Genomic DNA, 20,969 nt, shown 5'->3' on the forward strand with positions numbered 1-20,969 from the left:
GCATTTCTTCTCCGCTGGGATGTTTTTACTTGCTCAATCAAAACTGTACGCATGAAAAGAAATAAATGTTATAAAATTTGGGTAAGGTGTTATTACATTGCCGTGTAACGACGGCCATCAAAATGACACGGGCGATAAAATTTTATCAAAGCCATGTATTCAAATCTTTTTTTTATTCCTTTTTATTTTTGTTTTTCGTTGGAATGGCATCATGGAACGGACGGACTTGGTTCAAGGAATCGTGAGAGAATCGAAATGTCCAACAGGAGGGAAAAAGGAGAGAGAAGGAAAGAAAAACAAGGGTCAAAGGATCTGCTCACACGATAACGACCATGTTGTGCTGCTGCTGCATTCAAGACCAGATCCATTGAGGTCTCCGTAAGGCACAATCATTGCAATTGACAGGGGACGGTTGTATATAAATGTTGCATGAGATTTAAGAGTCGAGATTAAGGGCCGAGATTAACTTTTCTTTTTTTTTTGGCCTCTGCTGTTGTTGGAGAATGGTGAGCTGCTACACACCAAAATGGATCTACCTTCTGGTGATAAAAGAGTGAGAGAGAAGAGAGGAGGAACACGTCGTATACATTTTTACGGGTAGAGCAGCTCGATGTGCCGGGCTTGCAACTCTGTCACGATTTCGTACTGGCTCCAAACGCACATGAAGAAATACATCTGTTGTTGCATCAAAGATACACCTTGATTAGAATCGCCGAACTTTTGTTTGAAACGAGTATAGACTTACATTGGCGGCCATCCAAATCCAATTGACGATTGAAACAAATACATTCCATAGCTAGATAATTTAACAAGAATTAGCAATCACTTTTGAATTCAGACATTAGAAAATAAAACTTACAATGTAATAACCAATGATGATCCACAAGCCATAAACAGCTTGAAATAAAACAACAAGTGTCATGCAGATCATCCAAGGAAAGAAAAGACCTCTGTACTCTTTTCTGACACCTTGCACCAACATGAAGGAGCAAATGATGAACATCAAGCAAAAAAGAATAGCTATGGCCCCAACAGACTGCATTGCTGAAAAATTCAAAAAAGAAAACATGGTTAAAGTTACCATTCTTTTTATGACTAGGTTTGAATTTCTTACTATCTTTCACATCAGCTTCAAAGTAGGGCAGATAAAACTGGGCAGAATCTCCTCCACGCATCACATAAGCTGTATAGGCTATTATGACTATTGGGAAAAACTGGACAAAAAAGACATGAATAAAGAATGGTTCTCTAGTCGCTCAAACACTAAAACTTACTGTGGTGTAGAATGCAACGGCAAATGTGCCCTCTCTAACATTCATGTGCCAGAAACAGGGAGACCAACAAGTTGATATGGAGGGCATGTTGATGTATCAATAAAACTGTCCTACAAAGATATAAAGTGTTAAAACTTCCTTGAATATTTACACAAAAACTGAAACAGAGGGAGGCAGAACAAATAATGCAACAAGCAACATTTCGCATGTTGAACAGGTAACATTAAAAATGTACATTAGACACAGAAGTAAACTTTTACCAAGCTCAACACATTCATACCTGATTTAATGCCTCAAATAATGCACAAGAATTTGGGTTAATTTGTTTGTTTATACGTACTTTTTTAAAAGAAAAATAAAAATGGACCCGCCCTGTTGTTGAACTCGTTGGTATTTTTTAAAACAAGCCAACCAAGCCACAGCTGCCACCTGTTGAGCTGAAAACAAACTCATTCAACTCAACGGTGAAATTTAAAAATTTGCAGAATTTTTATTAATTCAACATTGAAAACTAACTTAATGAATCTAATTATTTCTTTACACAAATAACACTTCTTTTTTCTAAAGTTAGAATACTGTAAATATGTGCTATATCACTTTGTTTAGTTAAATTAATTCCTCTACTTTTTTTTCTATTGTACAGGTAGGCCCCTAGGCCTACAAGACAAAATATACCTACAAGTAAACTACGTGTTGAACAAATTCGAATTACATTTCAGACAAAATGCTACGACTATATGCTACGTCGATATAAACAGAAACTCTTATCGTATGAATACAAGCTATTGAAAGACAAACGAATAATAAATCCAACTTGAAGCGTCGGAAATTATTTATTCATTTATTATAGTATAGGATACAGGAAGAAAGTAAACGCATGTGCCTATAAGCGAAAAAAAACGGTAATAAATCAAGCATCATGTATTCTCGGTCATCAAACTCCACGGCAAGATGCCTGCTGCGTCCGGGAGCGCGATATGGCAAGCAAATAATCATAGCGTACAGGCGCTTATCCTTTTTTGCATGGTAAATGATTCTCTCTTTCATGATTCACCTTTTTACGATCTGAAAGACCATTCAGTAAACTGAATTTAAGGAAGCATAATAGTGTTGATAGTGCAAGTTTCCTTTTATATGCAAGTCTCAAACGACCGAAGAAAAGAACTTATAAAAATGACTACGACCGGGGCTTGTTTTATTTTAAAATTTTCACTTAAATTCACTTAAATTCAGATAGTTCCTTTAAAAAAAATTACCTTTAAAATTAGTGAACTACGATTACTATTCAGCAAATTTTAAAAACTAATGTTTTTCTTAATTGCGTTTGCATAGAAAATAGATCAGACGAGTTCTTCTTCAAGGGCGTCCACGAGAGAATGTTCTTGTTACCGTTTTAGCGTCATTATTTCCATCTTTCTCTTACGGCTCGATAGTCAACGCATAGCGTGTGTCCATTAACACAACCCACCCCTCCAATTACCAAAAAAGGCATTTATTTAACCTATTCTATTACTGTGGTTGCAAATGAGGTAGTCCTTCACAAGTTGAGTCGGTAGCTTTGGTATGAAGCTCTTTATAGTGTGACTATAACGAGCAGCTGTGTCAAGCGGTAAAGGTTCTTGATCTTAAAACGTATGGTTACCGTCAGCAATCTAATATGTATTGTACTTACCGCAAAATTCAAGATAAGATAAACTGGAGAAAATCGAAATGCCATGGAATATTGGATCAGACAGGAAATTACACCGTCTCCCTACCGAAAATACCGCAATCAAGATTCCTCGGATTTCTTCCGTGTTTTTTCCGTGTTCTGTTTGTAAATTCAGAATATTTTTTTATAATCAATTAATTTGACACCATGACAACATACGAAACAAAATCCTATTAGCAAATTAATTAGATCATAATACCTTTTGGTTTCGTGCTCCGCCCTGCTGTTGCAATATGGTAGGAATTTCTGAAATGGAAATCAATGACGATGCACACGCGAGCCATGACTTTGCTTGACACGTCCCTTTATTTGCCCATGTATGTTTAATTAAGTTACATTCTTAAAAGTATTGTAAATGGATCGTGTCGGAGGTTTAACAACAAATCGGAAGGAAATACATCAAATATATTTTTGTGGGAAGCAAATAAAGGTGAGGTCAATCTTAAAGGTTCACTGAACCGGCTAGGTGTAACTGTTACATAAAGCCGTCAACTGGTCAGTCTTCAGCATCGAGCTGCGCTTGATGACGATTGGCCGCCGAACGGGCTTCGAAGATACGCTAAACCCAATTAGGAAACGCAAAATGATGCATTTTTCTTTACATTTTCAACAAAATTGACTCACCCGATCGATCAAGATGGGTATCAAGGGTTGAGTTTTTGCGTCCATCACTTGCTGTTTAGGATAATCCAACAGGAGTTCGTGGACATCATCTTGATTCACACTTTTGATGAAACCATTTGAAATTCAAATCAATGTTCAATTGAATTCGCTGTAAAGAAATATCGACCTTACCCAATATTTGGAATAAATGACCTTTTGATCGTGGCCCCCCTGCACATCGGAGCGAATACGAATCGCCTATTTGAATGCAGAATGAATTTGATTTGGATACTCAATCTCAATTTCATTCACAATGGACTTCAACCGATTGAACTTGCATAATTGAAAAGGTGTCCTTACCGACAGTCGAGGTCTCGAGAATGCACGTGAACTGCGGCGAAGATGACAATTCCCGCAAACAAAAGTAGAATAGTTGACGACGAAGACATACTGTTGAAGCGCATCATTATTTTCGATTGCAGAATATCTGCGTGAAGGGAAACGAAACCAATATGAAACAAACCAAACTCGGCAAACTCTTCGAAGTGTACCTGAATAACGCAGTGATAAAAGATTGGACAGGAGTAGAGAGATTCGACAGCGCTTCTTTTGCTGGTTGGAACAAGACTAGCGTGCTGTCGGAGCATGAGGTATGGCTTTATACGGGAGGAGCCAGAGTCAGGGAGTATCTACATTCTACATACATCCTTTGTCTGATGACGCATGTCGTTTTACTAAACATTTTTTTCTTTTTTTAATAGACAAATGGAATGGCTTGGCAACACTATGGAAGATGATGAAAGTAAACTCCATTTTGATTGTAATTTTCAATTTTCAGAAATCGTAAAGCTCATGCTACAGAGTAGTGCGAATGAGAAGGTTTTACTTGCTCAACTTACACAATTTACATTTCTATTTAAGAGATTGATTCTCAAAATAGGTTGCAAAATGCTGATGCCGAGTCGGTTCAGGACTTACTGCACGATATTGTGCTGGGTGTGGCGTAGTTACTTCCATGTTGAAGCCGTCGTCACTGCTTGATTCGACAAATCAGATAACTCAATTTTGTAGCGAAGATCTGCCTTCTTCTCTGACCAAATGCGCCCTTAGCCAACTCGTGCCATAATCTACAAGTGCTAATAGAATATTTTACAACAAAGAAGAGAGCTTGCCTTGTACGACCAATAGCACAAGACAGATTTTCATAAATCAATTGCCATGTCATCCCCTTTCATTGAACACGGCAGGACGCGACATTGGAAATGTCGCGTTCAATCATTCCTGTGTACCGTTGCCGGCGTCATGTCAAGAAGGTTCCAACGACTAGTAGCAGAGAAGTGCTCTTCTTCTCTATTCAGTCGTATTGAGTGGATCAAATCTATTGAATCAAAGCTCTACCTACGTGAGGTAGAGCTCATAAATGAATCGAGGACAGCACTACTGTTAATTGCATTTCCCATAGAATCGCCTTTTCTTCCCCATTTCGACTGATGTCGTATCATGTTTTGTTACCTTACATTTCTTTCGATTTTGTTTCGTCAAACAGACCAAACTCGCCGTTTTTTATAATGTTGAAGATCTTCTCTTCTGTAATCTTTTGGCTAACTTTTACTTACAGGGTGCCAGATGACTAATCTAAAAATGGACCACCAAAATTAATCAAACTAATAGCCATTCAACTGGATACCACCATTTTATTCGATGGCGCATTATGTTAATTTGTTTAGAAGCCGTGCGTGTGCAAATTGAGAATATATGTGATAAATATTTAGGAATTGGAAAGTGAAACAACGAGCCAGGCGATGACAAAGTAGAATAATCCAATGGGGTAACCAGCCAAGATTTTCCGACGAGGTGGGGAAGAATCCCCTAAAAATTTGATAGCCGCTGTGACAATAGAAACAAATGAGAACAATTTAAAATAATGCATGTGCAAATTTCTATGTGTATGAATAGATTCATACCCCAGACTGCCCAGAAGAAAGCCGTCAAAGAAAATCCGCAACGAAGTACGAAGAATAGAGTGTTTTGTTGAAGAAGTAAAACAATCCTACACAGCGCCAGCGCAATCGATAAGGGCAGTAGACAATATCCCAACACGCAAACACTTTGAAAGAATGATCTAAAACAAAAAATAATTGGTAGAATTTTGCCATGATTTGGTTGGTTCAAAAATTGGTTCTTACATTGTTCCTCCTAGTAATTTGGTATTGATGGTGACAGCCATGGCACCAACCCAAACAATAACAAACACTTCTGCAAATTCTGGCCCACCATCGTGATCAGTACTATCACTTCTTCCCTGTAGCAATCTGCATACAACAAGTGATTATTCAGTGCTCAATTGCATCATGAGAGATTGATTGGTTTACATTAAATCTGATTACAACTTACAATGCCATAAATGTGCACAAAATAAGTGGTCCCCACAAGTCCCCTGCATAAAAAGTTACATTTATTTACTGTAGTTAAAATCTATTTGGACAGACTCACATTCTGTTAATAAAGAAGTTTGTTGACGAGGGTAAAGTACATGAAAGAACTTGTTTCCTACAGCCTTGAGATCACGTACCTGATAAGAATTGAATGTTATCATACAGTATAATTTCTAATAAGGTAAATTAACTTTACTATTGTCAGGCGGATTGGTTCATCTAAAGTATTGAATTCGGGCTTTCCTTCACCATTTGTAGGTTTAGAAATGGAAGGGATGCTGTCCATTTTCCCGCTGACATCGACCAAGTAATCTTCATTCTGAACGTTACATGGTTAGACTCATTGAGCTAAATGAACTTTTTTACAAAAATTGCTTACCGATGGTGAAGAAAACGGTGGAAGAGAGTTAAATTCCTCCATTTCACTTGCCACGTCTATAGATTTTCAATGCAACGTATAGGCTCTTGTCGCTGTCAAAATATTCAGCTGATTAACTAACGTAGCAGACGACGCTCTTAAAACGGCTCGAGGGCTAAATCGAGTTGGTCCCACGTCACCAACATGTTTAGTTGTGTTGGCTCATTTGAAAACAGCAGAAAAGTTTTATCCACTTTATTGTATTTTTCAATTCAAGTGTCTTAATTTTGTTTTATGAGGGATTAGAGAAATTTCTCTAAGGGAGGCTCATTATAATCAGCAGCGGGAACTTCAACCGAGGTCTGGGTTCCATTTTTTCAAAACGGAGACCTGTAACTCTGCATCCGTTTCCTGGCATGTGTTTTTATGGCATCAACATCAATTTAAACGTGTAGCGTCTGTGTGTATGTCTGTGTGCTTTTCAACATATAAAACGGGACCATGCGACAAGCGATAATCCCGAATCATCTTGGTTTCTTGTGTCGTCGTCGTGGGGGAAACGTATCTCACAGAGAGAGGTATGACGTGTTTTCATATTCCATGCTGCTTCATTTTGTGTCCACTCTTTTCTTCACTACATTAAAAGGGCGCGATAAGGAACAGAAAAAAAAAATTAATAATAAAGAATGCAACAATTAAGCTGGGTACACCAGAAAAAAGAGTCAGGTGAACGTATCAAAACTAAAACTGGGAGTAAGACGGCCAAGATTCATTGCTGGGTGGGCTACTGTTATTGTTGTTGCGTGTTGCTGAAGAGTCCCACAGACTGTTATTCTGTAACAGCTGGTTGCTAGTAGAAACTACGTTAGGAGGATTAAGATGAAGCAAAGGATCTTGACTCTGTCGTTGTTGTTGCTGCCTCGTCTGGGTGATGTCGAACCAATGAGGTACAGACCATGGAGAATAAACACGACTCACTGGAGCTGTATTGTTTAGGGTCTGTAGTAATGGACTTGGAGGGCTCGGCTGGACTTCTGGCCATACGTCGGGAGTGGCAGGACCTCCAGATTGATTAGTGGAGCTGGCAGGCCACATAGAACTGCCGATACTCGCCGATTCAGTGTAATCGGAAGTCAGACGGGGCATTCCAAACCAACAGTCGGGCGAAGATTCCAGATAATGAAGTGGGTTGCTGCTTCCGTCTGGCCACCAGGCGCCGGAAGGAGCCGATGGTGGACTCGTAGGTGTAGTCAAACTGTACCAAGGTTGATTTGGTTCTGTGTTCCATGTCGAACATGTCGGCGGCGGCGGTGGCGAAGCCTTTTCGCGAACGTGTCGATAACCGATCGGTTTGGGCAGCACCGGATGTTCTTCGGTGACGCGTCGGACTTCTGGTAGGATTTTACCAACAGGTGGTTGGGGACGGTTGGTTGTCTGCTGAAGTAAAGGAGTGACAGGGGCTTTAACCAAGGATTTATTGTGCGTTCGTGGTTGCCAAACAGAAGCCACAGGCGTCGCTGCCGTCGATGTTGTTGTTGTTGTTGTCACCGTCACGGTTGCTGCTGCAGTCTCGGTCATCTTTTTAGGTGCCTCTACAACAGTTGCAACGCTGGTCGTTGTTGTTGGGACAATTACTGGTGGAGTGGCGGAACTCTTGGGTGGTTGCGGCGGAGGAGGCGGGTGATTTTTAGTTTTTTGGACAGTCGGCGTGACGTTGGCTTTATTCCGGTTGTTTGAAGGAACCGAAGAGCTTCGTCCGCGCTTTTCACTCGGTTCATCAGTGGTTGTTGTCGTGGGCTGTGGCGCTGGAACGGGTGGTGATGAGGCAACAACTAGGATGGAAGGTGAAGGAGTAGTAGTAACGACGGCAAGTACAGGGGTAACGGACTGAACGGGAGCGGCTTTGGCTGCATGTTGTTGTTTCGTGTCTTCGTTAGTGGAAGGAGCAGTAGGAGTCGATTTAGATTTCGTCTTCTTATTATTGGGTTTAGGTTTAAACAAACGTGTCTCCTCCTTGGTAGTGACGACTTTGAGAGTCGGTACTGGCAGTGAAGGTTGTGGTGGAGGCACGTTCGCAGACAGCGGGGGCGTTTGGCTCCGCTGAGACGAACTGCTTATGGTGGGCGAAGGTGTGGCTGAACGTTTCGGAGCGGGTGGGGTCCAAGAGACGAGGGGAGGCTTAACCGTCCCCAGTGGAGCCGTCGGTTGTAACGCCGATCGTGATTTATTCTTGGATTTGTTCTTCTTGCCACGCCCAGTTGTACTTTTGGCGCTAACCTCAATTAAAGGAGAAAGGGCAGAAGGAGGAGACGGAGCCGGTTTCGAAGACAATTGAGTGGTTGCCTCCTTGCCGACAGCCCTGCAATACAAACAGTTAAATGAATAACATTTTGCTTAATAAACAGACAAACCCAAACTTGTACCTGAGATCAAGCAAATGGCCAGCAGTGGATGGCGAATATTCTAAATCGCTCGCTTCCCGAGTTGCAGAGTGAGCGGCCACGACCGTCACCATGGAGACGACGCCAGAACGGAGGATCCGATCAGCTTCCAAAGTTGCGGCCGTGACGACACAGAGCAGGAGAAAGACGGAGACGGCGACCGATCCGTAATAGAAGAACTGCTCCCAGTTGGGTCGCGGAAGGACGGCCGCACAGAGGACCAGCATATGAGTTGGTAATGTAGCCATCAGCGTGTAGTTGAGCGGAGTGTCCTGGCCACCAACGGTCGAGTGGAGTCTCAGAGTTCGAACGACGCGAGTCTGGGTGAAGTCTGGCGTGAAAGCCACCTCCATCGAGAGACTTTGGTTGGGCAAGAGCGTCATAGGCTGACACTGGAGAACTCTGAAACCGTAGCCTTCACACGGCGACTGATTGATGTCGAATCCCGTGATGGTGATGGGGAAAGGGCCGCGATTTCTGGCCGTAAACGTTCGCTTGACTGTCACACTAGGCAGCAAATACTGGAAACGACTCTGCCACGAACCGCCGCCATTGGGCCCGGTCTCGCAATTTTTGAGGTGTTGCTCTCCGATGTCGAAAAGGAGCGGTTGCGTCGAGCCGGGCTTGCGGTTTGCCAGCAAGAATTTTGCCGATTGTCCTTGCCCCGATAGACTCACCAGTTCCAGGCCTGTCACGTTGTTCTTGATGACGAGCAGCGATCGGTACTTGAGGTCTGTGGTAGGACTAAACGTCACGCTTAATTGTGCTTGGGAGCCAGGTGTCAAATAGACCATGACGCTATCCTGCGACTCTTGCTGTTCATCGCCCTCAGCCTCTGTCAGCACAAACGCCGAACGTTTCAGGTTCTGTTGCAACTGTTTATTCTTTTTGAGGCCACCTAAGGAAGGCAATTCAATGCCTTCTGTCAAATGGGCCGGCAACTTGGACACCAAATCTTTCATCTCCACTTGTGCGTCTTCGAGCCAGAGGATCTGCGCCAGGACGACGCTGGCCGTCGGGTTGGCCAATTTCAAATCCATTCGGCTGCTGCGTCCCATTTCGGTCAAGGGGAAATGAAGCCGGCGCTTTGTAGCTAACCGCGGCCAATTCACGTCCACCCGCAGGGGCATCTCGGTGAAGCCAATCTCCTTGGTGACGAGCTTCACCGATGCCACCTGATTCCAGATGGATTGACTCAGAGATTCATAGCAGCGATAGAGTGATGTTGTCAGATCAAGATCGCCGAGAGCGTTCCACCAACGTTGCTGACCCAATTGCCAGTCGCTCACTAATTTACTGAGGGGAGATGCGGCGCAATGCCAGTCAAGCGGATAGGCCAGTCGAGCGACGCCGGCCGATTGCATGGCGTGGATGATCGAAGACGTATTGCCGTTGTACAGGTTAAAACTCAGCTTGTGCTGAAAGGGCGCTGGAGCTTGGAAACCCACCACCGTCACAGATTCATTAAGTGTCGAATTGAGGCGGACCTGGGGAAAGAAAAAAAATTTATTGGTTATTACAGAAATATCGCCACTTTCTCACAAGAATTACCTCTGTAGTCAAGTATGGATCTAAAAAATTGGCTTTCCAGGGAAGTGGATCAGGAATGGTTCGAATGCTTCCTGTCACGGTCCGATAACGCAGTGTAATTGCCACCGTTTCTAAAACGGTGCGCACGTGAACGAACAACGCTGAAGAAACATCAACCTCCCGCGCTTCGTCTTGTTGCATCAGGATCTGTAATTGGAAAACGGCAAAGCTTCCCGGTCGAACGGTCGTCGCCATCGTCAAATTGCCAAAGTGAAAGCGGCTCTTGAATTGAGCTGGCGTTCCGCTTTCGCTACCGAGGTACGTCAGGACGGCGTTGCTGCAATTCGTACCCCACCCTTGAAGGGAGACTCCCACGGGATTGGGATTCCACAAAGCCAGGTGGATTTCTTTGCTGGAACCTTCCGTGAGCCAACCAATGAAACGATTCGTTGAATTGTTCCTTCTCGATTCGGGTTCTTCGTCCTCTTCCTGTTCGTCTCTCCAAATGGGAACGACTTTGCCGGAAAAGACGCTCACAGGAATGTCCAGCCCGGCCGAGGCGTTCGTTTTCAGATGGAGATTAACCACAAACGGTGTCCCGAGAAGAGGTGGCATTTTCACTAAACACAGTTGCAACAACAATCCTTGCTCCCGAGTTCTCAAAACCGTCTGACTGAAATTCCGCGCTTCAATGTACTCCTGAATGAAGAATTCAAGTTAATGTGGCAAGATTTACAATATTTCAATGACTGGCGTACCTGTGGAGAGAGAGCAGCGCTTAGAACGTCGACGGGGAGGGCAAATTCATTATCGACACTTAGTGTCTGGCACGACGGCAGTTGCAGGTGTTGGCTGGCCAAAAATTGAGTCGACGAACGATTATACCGCAAGTAACTGGCCGCAACCGTGATTTGATAGCCGACGGTAGCTTTGAATTGGCCACTCTTGGACTGGACCACAATTCGACCGCTGGCCGTTCTCAGTTGACTCACACTAGAAGCTGCTTGAACAATTAAGAAGAAAATAAGCAAACACGAAAAATAAATTTCTAAAAAGGAGAACTCACGATTAAATGAAACTAGGGCGACCAAGGTCGGTGTTGTCAGAGATGGCGGGACCTTGACTGGACTGAATTCGATCGACAATCCTTCGCTTAGTGGCATCGCCGTCACGGTCTAATCAATAAAATTTTATTAATTTGGAGGTTATAAAAGATTCACAAGCTGATGTTTTCATATCATTGAGAGAATGTCGATATTTTTGGCCGGATTTCAAAATATTTTATTCAAACATGATTAAGGCGCAGGGAATTGGGTGGTCGAAATACCTGAACGGTGATGGGTCGATTGCCAGAATTTATCACAAAAAGTTTAAGCGTTTTGGGAGGATCGTTGGCATCGACTACTCCAAAGTCAAGGTACTGCTGAGGGCAAAAAAGTAACGGCTGACTAGTCACTTCCAGACTGATGGGCAACATCAGTGAGCCGTGAGGATGAGCTGTATAGTTGGTTCGTATCCTACGCAAATATTTCCAATATATTTAGACGAGTGTGCCTACATCAACATAATATGTCTATCCGCTTGACATGTACCTTACGAAAGCAGTGACGTTAAGCGCTCTCATGGCCAGAAAGTTGACTTTGGCAATGGCTTTGCTTTGATGTGGTGGGATGAGCCACCAGTCGAGCGATTCGTTTTCGCGCTCTCCCCCCATCGGCATTTCCAGATGAATGTCGCAGCTACTGCCGAACATTTCTAGAACCTAAAAAAGTCATCCCATTAGTTGCATTGCACGCGCTACTGTGATTTATATCATCGAGACATCAAAGAAATGCTAATTACGGCTATTCTACACAAACCTGTAGTGCGGATGCAAACGGGTTGTAGAGATGAATTAGTGGGGAAAAAGTTGTATTGACCGGAATCCGTACGTTAACGAATGGCTTAGCAAGAAAAGGATTGGGAAGACCGCGGGCTTGTATCTACAAAAACAAGAAATTATCATATAAAACAGGTTTTGATGAGCCATGGCTAAATTAAAGTTACTCGATAGGGGAATGAACCCCTGGTGGTGTGGATGTACAAGGTGTCTTCTACATATCCCTCCTCTCTGCTAAGGAAAACTACTTCAAAAGAAGTATTTGCCGATGACTCAAGTACCTGAAATATGATTCAAACATGAAAATATGGTCAGCTTCACAGGACGTTGATTGAAACTGACTTTATCCTCCACAAATGAACAGTGGAAATGAAGTGATGAACCAGAGATTGAAAGGATGTTGATGGGCTTTTCGTTAATCCTGTTGTTCTTGATATTGACTTTTTGCCTCCACACAACACTAACAGCACTGCAAAGAAAGCAAAGTTGGGATTAATGGTTCACATGAGCAAACGATAAATTGCTATGAATACCAGTCTCCAAAATCAAGAAGCGGAGGATCAAACAACAGACTTCCATGACTATCTGTTATCAAATTGCTCTGTAAACAAATAAAAGCAGGCCAATAAAAACAGTTTCTTGAATTCTGGGAATTATTTGATAAATCACCTGTTTCTTGACATGATTTGCAATTGGTTGGACTGGTTTTCCTTCCTCCTGCCTAATGTTCTGGCTAGAGCCAACTGTGAACGGAGAGAAAAGAGATAATGAGTCCAGAAAGTTGAATCAACAAATGAGACACAAACAAAAGTGTTGTATGCTTACTTTTGTCATGGCTTACTCCCAAAACAACCAAAGTAAGAAGAGGGGCCAAGACTGTAAGAACTACTGCTGTCTTTGCACAATTTCTGCAGCAGATCATGCTGGAAATCGTTTCTTCTCGTCGATCATGTGCCTAATATATAGTGGCTTATCCTTACACCCCAGATTGAAGAACCTTCTTTTACACGTATCTCACGATTGCTGCTTACTGTCTTGAATTCTAAAACCAAGAGAACGATTTTGGTTCATCGAAATAAACTCATCTCGTTCGCACATGCGCATAGTAGATAGTAGACTCACCAACAAAATATCTCAGTGTGGGTCGACGAGATCCGCAATTCCGAATTCCACTATTTTCCACTAGCCTTAGGGCTAAACGGCAAGTCCAGTTAATGACGTCATTTCACTGTTGAAAAAACGGCTGCTACGGAAATGTTCTTCTTCAGTTACCATCGTTTCTTTCTGACTGGTCAGAGATATGGCAGGTGAAACAAGAAATGTGATAATGGAACAACAGGTTTTACTGTATAATACATATCGCAACAACTCGCATGATGGGTTTTATTCCCACAAGCTGCGACTGGCCGCTGGGCTGCTATTGGATCGTCGTCACCTTGAGCAATGAAATAATCATTAGATTCCCTTTCTCTCTGCAGCGAATCTACCAATGAAACAAGCATCTGTTCGATGACCATAGTTGGGTGGAGAAGCCGCAGGTGATGGGCGTCAAACCTTTTTTTTTTTAGTAAAATAGACGCGCGGACTTTTTAAAAACATGTCGGATGAGAAAGAATTGCGGTGGCTTTTTTCAAGGATCGTGAACGGGTTTAATAAAAGAAAAAAATAGAAAGTGAAGACCAAAAAATGAACCAACAAAGACAATGTATTTTTATCCATTCTCTCTAACCATTATAATAATCAAGACTGGCTGCGCTCTTGTTCCGTTTTGTTTTGTTTCTTTCTTCTTTTTTTGTTTCACTGAAATTTCTGATACATAATTTTTACCATCAAATTTATGATAAAATTATACCCAACGAAATAATAACACAATGATATTGATAAAAGTTTCCCCAATAGTTGGGAAAATGTGTTTTGTTTGATGTAAGTCATAATAATGAAAGGGAGGGGGAACGTGTGTACCTTGTCATAATGTTACGTGTGTTGGAGACGAAGAATTCTAAATGAATAACAATGTCGTTCGACATCATTTCTTTGGTGTCGTACATTCTTCTTCTTAGCCCTCGTTTTCTTACATTATCAAACAGATATTACAGTATAAATATTGAAAGTTGGAAATTGATATCTTAAAAGTTTAGTTGTAACTGCTCTGTCTCTTTTTCATCACTGGGTGGTGGCAAGTGTGACAGAAAATAATAAAAACGGACAGTGGGGGTAAATAGCTGATGATTAGGAATGGGCGGGGCTTCGCGTTTTCTGTTCCTCATTAAAACAGTTAACCGGGGGAGAGAGAGAAGAAAAAAAAGACGAAGATTCACGCGGGACTATACTGTAGGTAAGTTTTTCTCTCTATATATAACTCGCCGACAACAAACAAGACACAGCACGGAATGAGTGGGGGGGTTTGGGGGAGGGAATGTAAAGCGAGAGAGAAGAACAAATGAGTCGGGTGGAGAAGAAGAAGAAGTTGGTACTATGTATATGTGCAACGTCACATCTAAGTGACAAATCTGAACGAGGAGAAAATGGCGAACGAAAAAACAAATCTATCATTAATAGATATTCTATCTCTCTCAAAGTAGTCTGAGGAACATGGAATTACGAATTTCTTTTTTCTTTTCTTTTTGGTTTTGGGAAGGACATGGAAAGATAATGAAAGTTACACGAAGAGATATAGATATACACATTGACGCGAAACGGGGAAATCAAACCAGAGGGGGGAAACGAAAAAATTTTATTTTGTCCTTTTTTGTTTCGATTCTTATTTCTTCACTCGGTGTTGATGATTCCATTCATATTAGATTTTTCTATCGTTCTGCAACTGCTTTGAAACCGATCAAAAGAGGCCAAAAAGTACGGGGACGAGGAACGTCTTCTGCTGGATGATGCTAGTGAAATTTTTGTGTCTACAGCAGTTGTTTCGCCTTTTTAGTCTTTCTTGTCTCCATCGTCGGGCTCCTTCAGCGTGTGCCACTGGGCGATGGGGCGTCGGGGCGAGGCCAACATGTCGGACCAGTGACGCAGTTCAGTTCCAGTTGCGTTGCAACCAAGGAGGGCCTTACCAATGGGATCAGATGTGCCGATGCGATCGTAATCGACGACGGTAACTACCAGTTGCACTTTCTATTTAATCAGAGAAAAAAGGAAGTCGAATTAAGCCACTCGGTGCGCAGTCGAGAGCGTTGCCATGGAGTGATGGAGATGAGGTAAACAAACTGTCGATCAAATAATAATAGCATCGTATAATATACCTGGATCTGTTCGAAGGGCACCTCGAAAGTAAACGATTCGTTATAGTACGGATTGAGGGTGCACTTTTTGATGCTCGTCTTCTTCTTCTTTAACCGTTTGCCGTTCTGCATCAGGGCGATCTTGACGTAAGGATCTAGTCGTTCAATCAATACAAGTTAGAGGTGGGCGGCGGCCAGCAAAACTCGGAGAGAAATCAATAACTCACCAGAGAGACCACCGACGTCCATTTTCTTCAAATTCTTGGCCTCGAGGATGACGACAGTCAATTTGCCGGCGGTTGGGACGTAGCGAAGTGAGAAGCAGATGTCACCCAACTTGTTTTCCTGCATTTGCCCCGACGATACGACATGGTAAGAAAGAATGCATAGAAAACAACACAACATATCGGAGCGTGAATTTCGGAAATGATTCGACGTTCCTTCGATCACGTAATTTAACAAGGACAGAAGACAGAGAGAGAGAGAGATTGCGATTTTGTTGAGAACAGGGTGAGAGAGAGAGAGAGAGTGACTAAGTGAATATAAGAGAATATAATGAGAGAGAGAAAGCAAGTGAATCTCGATTCACCCGCCGTTTCCTATAAAAGAAAATTCAGACCAAATAGATACCCTTATCTACTGCAAATCAAAGTAAAGTGTCCCTATCGTTTAAATATCTAATTGAGTATATAAGTGATGGTGAATATAAATGTATGCAGAAGAATAAGAAGAGAAAAAGGAGAATGTAATGTAATAGTATGAATGATAGATAAAAAGGAAAGAGAGAGAGAGAGAAGTCGAGAAAAATAAATGTCTAAGTATATCATTCACAGGATCGAAAGAAAATAAAGGATATAAGTAGTAGAGATAGAGAGTGAATATGTAATGATAATAATTGTTTTAATAAAGGCAAAAAAGTTTTCAAAAATGCTTTCGTTCAATACTTACGAGTAGAGAGAGAGAGAGTGATCATTTTGAGAGCATGAGGATGAACATAATTGTGTTTGTCAGGCCCGCGGGATCACAATTCAGCGCGATGAAAAACCCGTTCCGTAAACATCACAATTTTTTTTATTTTGTACATTTTTTTGAATTGGAGGATTTATTTTTTATTTTTTTATTGTTTTTAATTGATTTTTTTTTATTATTTTGGTTTTGTCAGAATGAGACCCGCGCGCGCGTTTCAATAAAAAGGAAAAATAGAAAAAAAAGAAAAATATATAAGAAAAATAGAAAAATTGATAAAGAGAAACAGTCAATCATAATCATAATGATAAAGAGATTCGCATTAAGGCCACCAAGCAATCATGAGCCATTCAAAAAAATTTGTTTTCCAACAGTTATAAAAGAAACATCATCAGTCACCATCATCGGTCGTAATCTTGACCAAATTGCGTCACCGATAATTTTCACGCTTTAATTTTGGCGAGACGCATTTCAATCTCATACATGCATTATTGTTCATCATATGAATGGACCACTCATTTTGTTCACTGGATGATGGTGACGAGCATTTGATAAAATTACATTAGTACACGTAATAAATACCGAACCATTCTTTGACAGCCATGCAGAACATGCCAAACGGGATTTTGTTTTTTAAGAAAAAAGGTTTCGTTAGATACTGGAAAAAAAATTCTACGAAATGTTTGCAAGAAAAATCACGCACTATTTGATCGTTCCATTTCGATTGGAATTTGAGCAGTTGTTTCTGAATGAACTAATAGGATCGGAAAACCGCTATCTAATTGAGATTAGCTAATCTACATCCGCTCTAACATAACTAACGTTTGTATACTATAAATGGCAATTGTTTCGCTTCGGCACTAAAGATTTACTTTGCTATACTTCTACTTCCATAAAGAACAGGAAAGCTGTTTCTTGTGGCTACCACTAAAAGAGGGCGGGGAGAAAGGTGGGGGAGGAAATGGTAGACCAAATAACTATATAGAAAATAATCAAACGACGTCTTTGACGTCGTTACACCAAATTTCAATGAATGTTGAACACCTTTCTTGGCTTTCACTTTCCACACGTCTGCTGGAATCAAATCAACTGAAATGTACGTAATTTTTAATAATTGACCAAAGGAAGGAAAGCCAAGAAAATCAATTAATTGGTCATCAAAAAGGTAAAGAGAGAGAGAGAGAGGTAGCTGCCGATCAAATGAACAAAAAAATAACCAAACAATTATGAAAAAAAAATAAATAATAATAATTAAAAATCGAAAAAGATGACCCCCACCTGTCCGCCTTCTCCTTCGACGCTGGTCACCTCGGCCCATTCTTCGATCGTCTGGGCCAAGTCGACCATGCAGAGTGGCACTTTAACCTCACCGATCTGGTCGTGTTTGGAGAAACGGTCGAAATCGTAGATGGCAAACACCAACGTCTTGCCCATGGCGTCGGCGTAGGGGACCTGCCACCAAGAATTTCGTGAAATTTCATTCGTTGCAGGCTCATCGTTAACATTTACCTTGAAGGTGAAACTTTCGTTAAAAACGGGGTTGAGGGTTTTGCGGTGGACTTTGGTTTCGAATTTCTTCTTCTTGTCGGGGAGCAGGTAGACCTTGACGTAAGGATCGGATGTTCCTCCCATGTCGAGGGCGGGCAACTCTTCGGCCTGGTGGACAGTCACGACCAAATTGCTCTGGTTGAAATCGTATTCCAGCTTGTACTGCAATCGACCCAGTTTCTGCTCCTCTTTCTTTTCGCCTTCGACGGCAATGTCTTCCACGTTGTCGGTCAGTTCATCCATATCCGGCTGAACCTGAGATCGACCGAAAAAGGAAATTGTTTCATTTTTAAAATGGCCCAAATACAGTAGATGGAGAAGATGGACGTACCTTTTCTTTGTAGGCATTTCCGAGGAGTTGAACTGACTTGAGGTCGACGGCTCCTTTGAGTCCCTTTTTGGCATCCTTGGGCCTCCGCTTGCGGCAGCATCGCCGGATGCAGCAGAATGCTATCAGCAAGATTACCAGGGCCACTACTGTGAACGGTAAATATAATTGGCCAGCACCCCGCAAAACGGGTTTATATTGTATCTCGTCGCAATTGCTCGGAAGTGAACGACTTTAAGGAATCGAAAAACGGCAAAAAAACCCACCACCCAGAATAATAATAATAATAATAAAAAAAACAAGAAATCTAATCAAGAAATAAAAATACCACCGATGAAAAAGTAAAAAACATCAATCAACTGGGCTTGCCTTTATGCCCGGCTAAAACACCAAAGAGCATGCGACCGAGACACCGTTACTTTCTCGAAAAAAGCAAACGACAGCGAAAACGTCGAAAAGGACTTACCAATTCCGATGCAATAGAGCGCCCAAACGGGCATGCCCATCTCCTTGGCGAGTTTGGCCAATTGCTCCTTGGCCATTTCGCTCATTTCGTCAGCCGTGCTCTTGGTGGGCGGAGCGGGTGGCTCACTTTCGGCCGTGGCACCAGCTGCCGCACCTGCAATGGTAAACAAACAAATAAGACATCCATCACTTTGTGGGCTGCTATTATCATCTACAGTAGTACAAGGGGAGACACCCAACTGATTACACATTCTCCTTAATATCAGGCGTCCATCATGCCAACGGACGTCAGACGCCCACTGTAATCCGGTGTGCATTATCCCCTTTTTATTATTATATTTCTTTTTTCGTGGTCCAGTGGGGAGTCCCGACATCCGGCTGTGTCTGGTACCATAACGTTGTTATCGGAGAAACATCACCACAGATGGCGACATCATGGAATATAGAAATAGCGGAGAGAGCACATAAAACTCCTCCTCCCATGCCTGAGCTTTCCTATCTCGACGGTGACGCAAAAGCAGAGTGCGCTATATCGAACGAACGCATAGAGCAGGGTATATGATACATCTCTCGTGTGTCTGCATGGATCTACCAAGTCAATACCCGCCCCCTTTGATTCTTTTAATACCCACAATTTCTTTTATTGGTTTTTCGCTCTCTCTTATAGACATGCAGAATCAAAATCGGAAAGAAAAGAACTTACCAGTCATTGGAGAAGACGAAAAAGGAGAGGATGAAGTTGCGGATGAAGATGGGAAAGGCGACGAGGTCTCCATCCGGATGTCTTCTTCCATTAAGACTATGCCCTTCTCGTCAGCCGCTTTGGGCGCCATCTTCGTCGTCTCCGTCTTGATGCCGCTCGTCTCGACTTTAAAGGATTTCAAATGTTTTCTTCCCCGGGGGGTTCACACCAGCAATCAGTCAAACTGTTGGGAGAAAAGACACACAAACGTTGATTGGACTCGTGCGGTTTCAATCACATTGATGGGGCAGCAACAAACAAAAAATGTGGCCAATTCAAACAAAAAAAGACCCACGAAAAGATTCAATGGCGACCCGTTCACTTTGCCGCTGCCACTGGTTCTGTGCCGCGGACGGCAAGCAAATCAATACTAGCTGGCCAAGACTAGCCCAGTCACACTGTATTCCTCCTCCCTCCTTCTCAACTGTGCGTGCGTGAATGCGTGCGCCCCGGGATCTGCGCGCGGGACTGCCACGGTTCTCTATGTATTATTTGTTCATACACATGAGGCGTCGTCGTCATTCCCCCCTTTTTTTCTTCTTCGTTTCGGGATACCCAGCAACGACAACGAAATTTCCAGATTGATTTTTCTTTCTTTTTCGCCTACACATTTCTTCTCCCGTTCTTCCTTCAGGGCTGTCCCGTCCGCCATTCTGTCCAAACGAGAACCTCACGCTAATCGATCGGGATCACGTACAGAGAGAGATACACACTCTGTGTGTGTGTGTGTGGGTATATATGTACATAAATGGCGGACGACAGCGGAAATATTCCAAGACTCTTGATCCAATTTCGTGAACGAGAAGGTTACGTGTTTTACAATTGAAAATTGAAAAAAACAAAAATAATCCGACTTACCCCCGAAAACATGAACGACGCTTTCTGCAGGTCGTCCCGATATTCCTCCGGCTGCAAATTGAGAAAAAAGATCTGTTGGCATCCAACGGCGTGCAGCCCGTATGAAATCAACCCGCTTCGTTCCAATGGCCCACTTTGCACTCTGTAATTATTACGTCGATTGGTCCTTCGTGTACCAATTTGTTTTCTCTCACCCCCACTTGACACACACACACACACACACAGACACCGCGTCGTCGTCTACCCTCACGTTCGTGAAATGAAGAGATTATCAGCCAAATGTGGGACTCACTCTCTTGACGAGTTGGACGATCCGGTCAAGGCTATACCCACGGCAATTCTAAATGACTAAATCAAATGACGCCGGGAGCCAGACGACGACAACGACGCTCAAAGGTTCGATAATCAGATTTGGGGGAATGAAATGTTATGACGCTGCGTTTCAAAGATGGCGGCCGTGAGAAAGTGGACAAAGATAATAGAAGACTTAGGAAAGCAGACTGCGCAAGAGTCACGGCCAAAAGGACGTCAAACTTAGCAGAGAGAGAGAAAGTTCTCTTTATTGATCGACGCCTACTTGGTGTGCCGGGATGCGCGATCC

At 42.5% G+C, this 20,969-nt stretch overlaps 5 protein-coding genes and 1 long non-coding RNA gene across 13 annotated transcripts in view; 1 reads left to right on the plus strand and 5 right to left on the minus strand.

The window, feature by feature from the left end:
* The window catches only part of LOC124337633, a 99,407-nt gene that overhangs the window by 57,990 nt on the left and 20,448 nt on the right, over positions 1-20,969 (plus strand). The window lies entirely within an intron of this gene.
* Positions 141-1,730, minus strand: LOC124337047. 2 transcript variants are annotated; one of them, XM_046791068.1, is made up of 6 exons: positions 1,615-1,730; positions 1,275-1,384; positions 1,115-1,214; positions 860-1,044; positions 746-796; positions 141-675 (listed from the first exon to the last, which is right to left on the minus strand). In XM_046791068.1, the coding sequence occupies exons 2-6, from the start codon at positions 1,359-1,361 to the stop codon at positions 592-594; spliced, it is 507 nt and encodes a 168-aa protein (XP_046647024.1). In that variant the 5' UTR covers positions 1,362-1,384; positions 1,615-1,730; the 3' UTR covers positions 141-591. The 2 variants fall into 2 exon arrangements, with proteins under 2 accessions (XP_046647024.1, XP_046647033.1); XM_046791077.1 differs by having other exon boundaries at positions 1,555-1,690.
* LOC124337337 lies at positions 3,269-4,249 on the minus strand. Its single transcript, XM_046791446.1, has 5 exons — positions 4,140-4,249; positions 3,949-4,075; positions 3,781-3,846; positions 3,610-3,709; positions 3,269-3,544 (listed from the first exon to the last, which is right to left on the minus strand). Exons 2-5 carry the CDS (start codon positions 4,053-4,055, stop codon positions 3,482-3,484), a joined length of 336 nt encoding a protein of 111 aa, XP_046647402.1. The 5' UTR covers positions 4,056-4,075; positions 4,140-4,249; the 3' UTR covers positions 3,269-3,481.
* On the minus strand, positions 5,266-6,530 carry LOC124336807 (protein YIPF6-like). The gene is made up of 7 exons (XM_046790614.1): positions 6,403-6,530; positions 6,220-6,342; positions 6,082-6,160; positions 5,983-6,025; positions 5,775-5,900; positions 5,553-5,710; positions 5,266-5,475 (listed from the first exon to the last, which is right to left on the minus strand). The coding sequence occupies exons 1-7, from the start codon at positions 6,442-6,444 to the stop codon at positions 5,357-5,359; spliced, it is 690 nt and encodes a 229-aa protein (XP_046646570.1). The 5' UTR covers positions 6,445-6,530; the 3' UTR covers positions 5,266-5,356.
* On the minus strand, positions 6,622-13,588 carry LOC124331418 (transmembrane protein 131-like). 2 transcript variants are annotated; one of them, XM_046788802.1, is made up of 14 exons: positions 13,358-13,588; positions 13,057-13,273; positions 12,901-12,974; positions 12,765-12,832; positions 12,574-12,700; positions 12,399-12,512; positions 12,212-12,334; positions 11,945-12,114; positions 11,680-11,869; positions 11,419-11,527; positions 11,111-11,352; positions 10,374-11,051; positions 8,805-10,309; positions 6,622-8,740 (listed from the first exon to the last, which is right to left on the minus strand). In XM_046788802.1, the coding sequence occupies exons 2-14, from the start codon at positions 13,151-13,153 to the stop codon at positions 7,123-7,125; spliced, it is 5,115 nt and encodes a 1,704-aa protein (XP_046644758.1). In that variant the 5' UTR covers positions 13,154-13,273; positions 13,358-13,588; the 3' UTR covers positions 6,622-7,122. The 2 variants fall into 2 exon arrangements, with proteins under 2 accessions (XP_046644758.1, XP_046644757.1); XM_046788801.1 differs by having other exon boundaries at positions 13,354-13,588.
* LOC124335369 (synaptotagmin 1-like) lies at positions 13,919-20,717 on the minus strand. Of its 4 annotated transcripts, none has more exons than XM_046789129.1 (9): positions 20,369-20,717; positions 19,472-19,694; positions 18,770-18,922; positions 18,307-18,449; positions 17,937-18,230; positions 17,706-17,879; positions 15,689-15,806; positions 15,483-15,616; positions 13,919-15,354 (listed from the first exon to the last, which is right to left on the minus strand). In XM_046789129.1, the coding sequence occupies exons 2-9, from the start codon at positions 19,599-19,601 to the stop codon at positions 15,160-15,162; spliced, it is 1,341 nt and encodes a 446-aa protein (XP_046645085.1). In that variant the 5' UTR covers positions 19,602-19,694; positions 20,369-20,717; the 3' UTR covers positions 13,919-15,159. The 4 variants fall into 4 exon arrangements, with proteins under 4 accessions (XP_046645085.1, XP_046645086.1, XP_046645083.1 ...); XM_046789130.1 differs by having other exon boundaries at positions 18,307-18,425; positions 20,369-20,716; XM_046789127.1 differs by having other exon boundaries at positions 18,307-18,452; positions 20,369-20,711.

The sequence above is a fragment of the Daphnia pulicaria genome, chromosome 1, assembly GCF_021234035.1.
Source record: "Daphnia pulicaria isolate SC F1-1A chromosome 1, SC_F0-13Bv2, whole genome shotgun sequence".
Lineage (NCBI taxonomy): Eukaryota > Metazoa > Arthropoda > Branchiopoda > Diplostraca > Daphniidae > Daphnia > Daphnia pulicaria.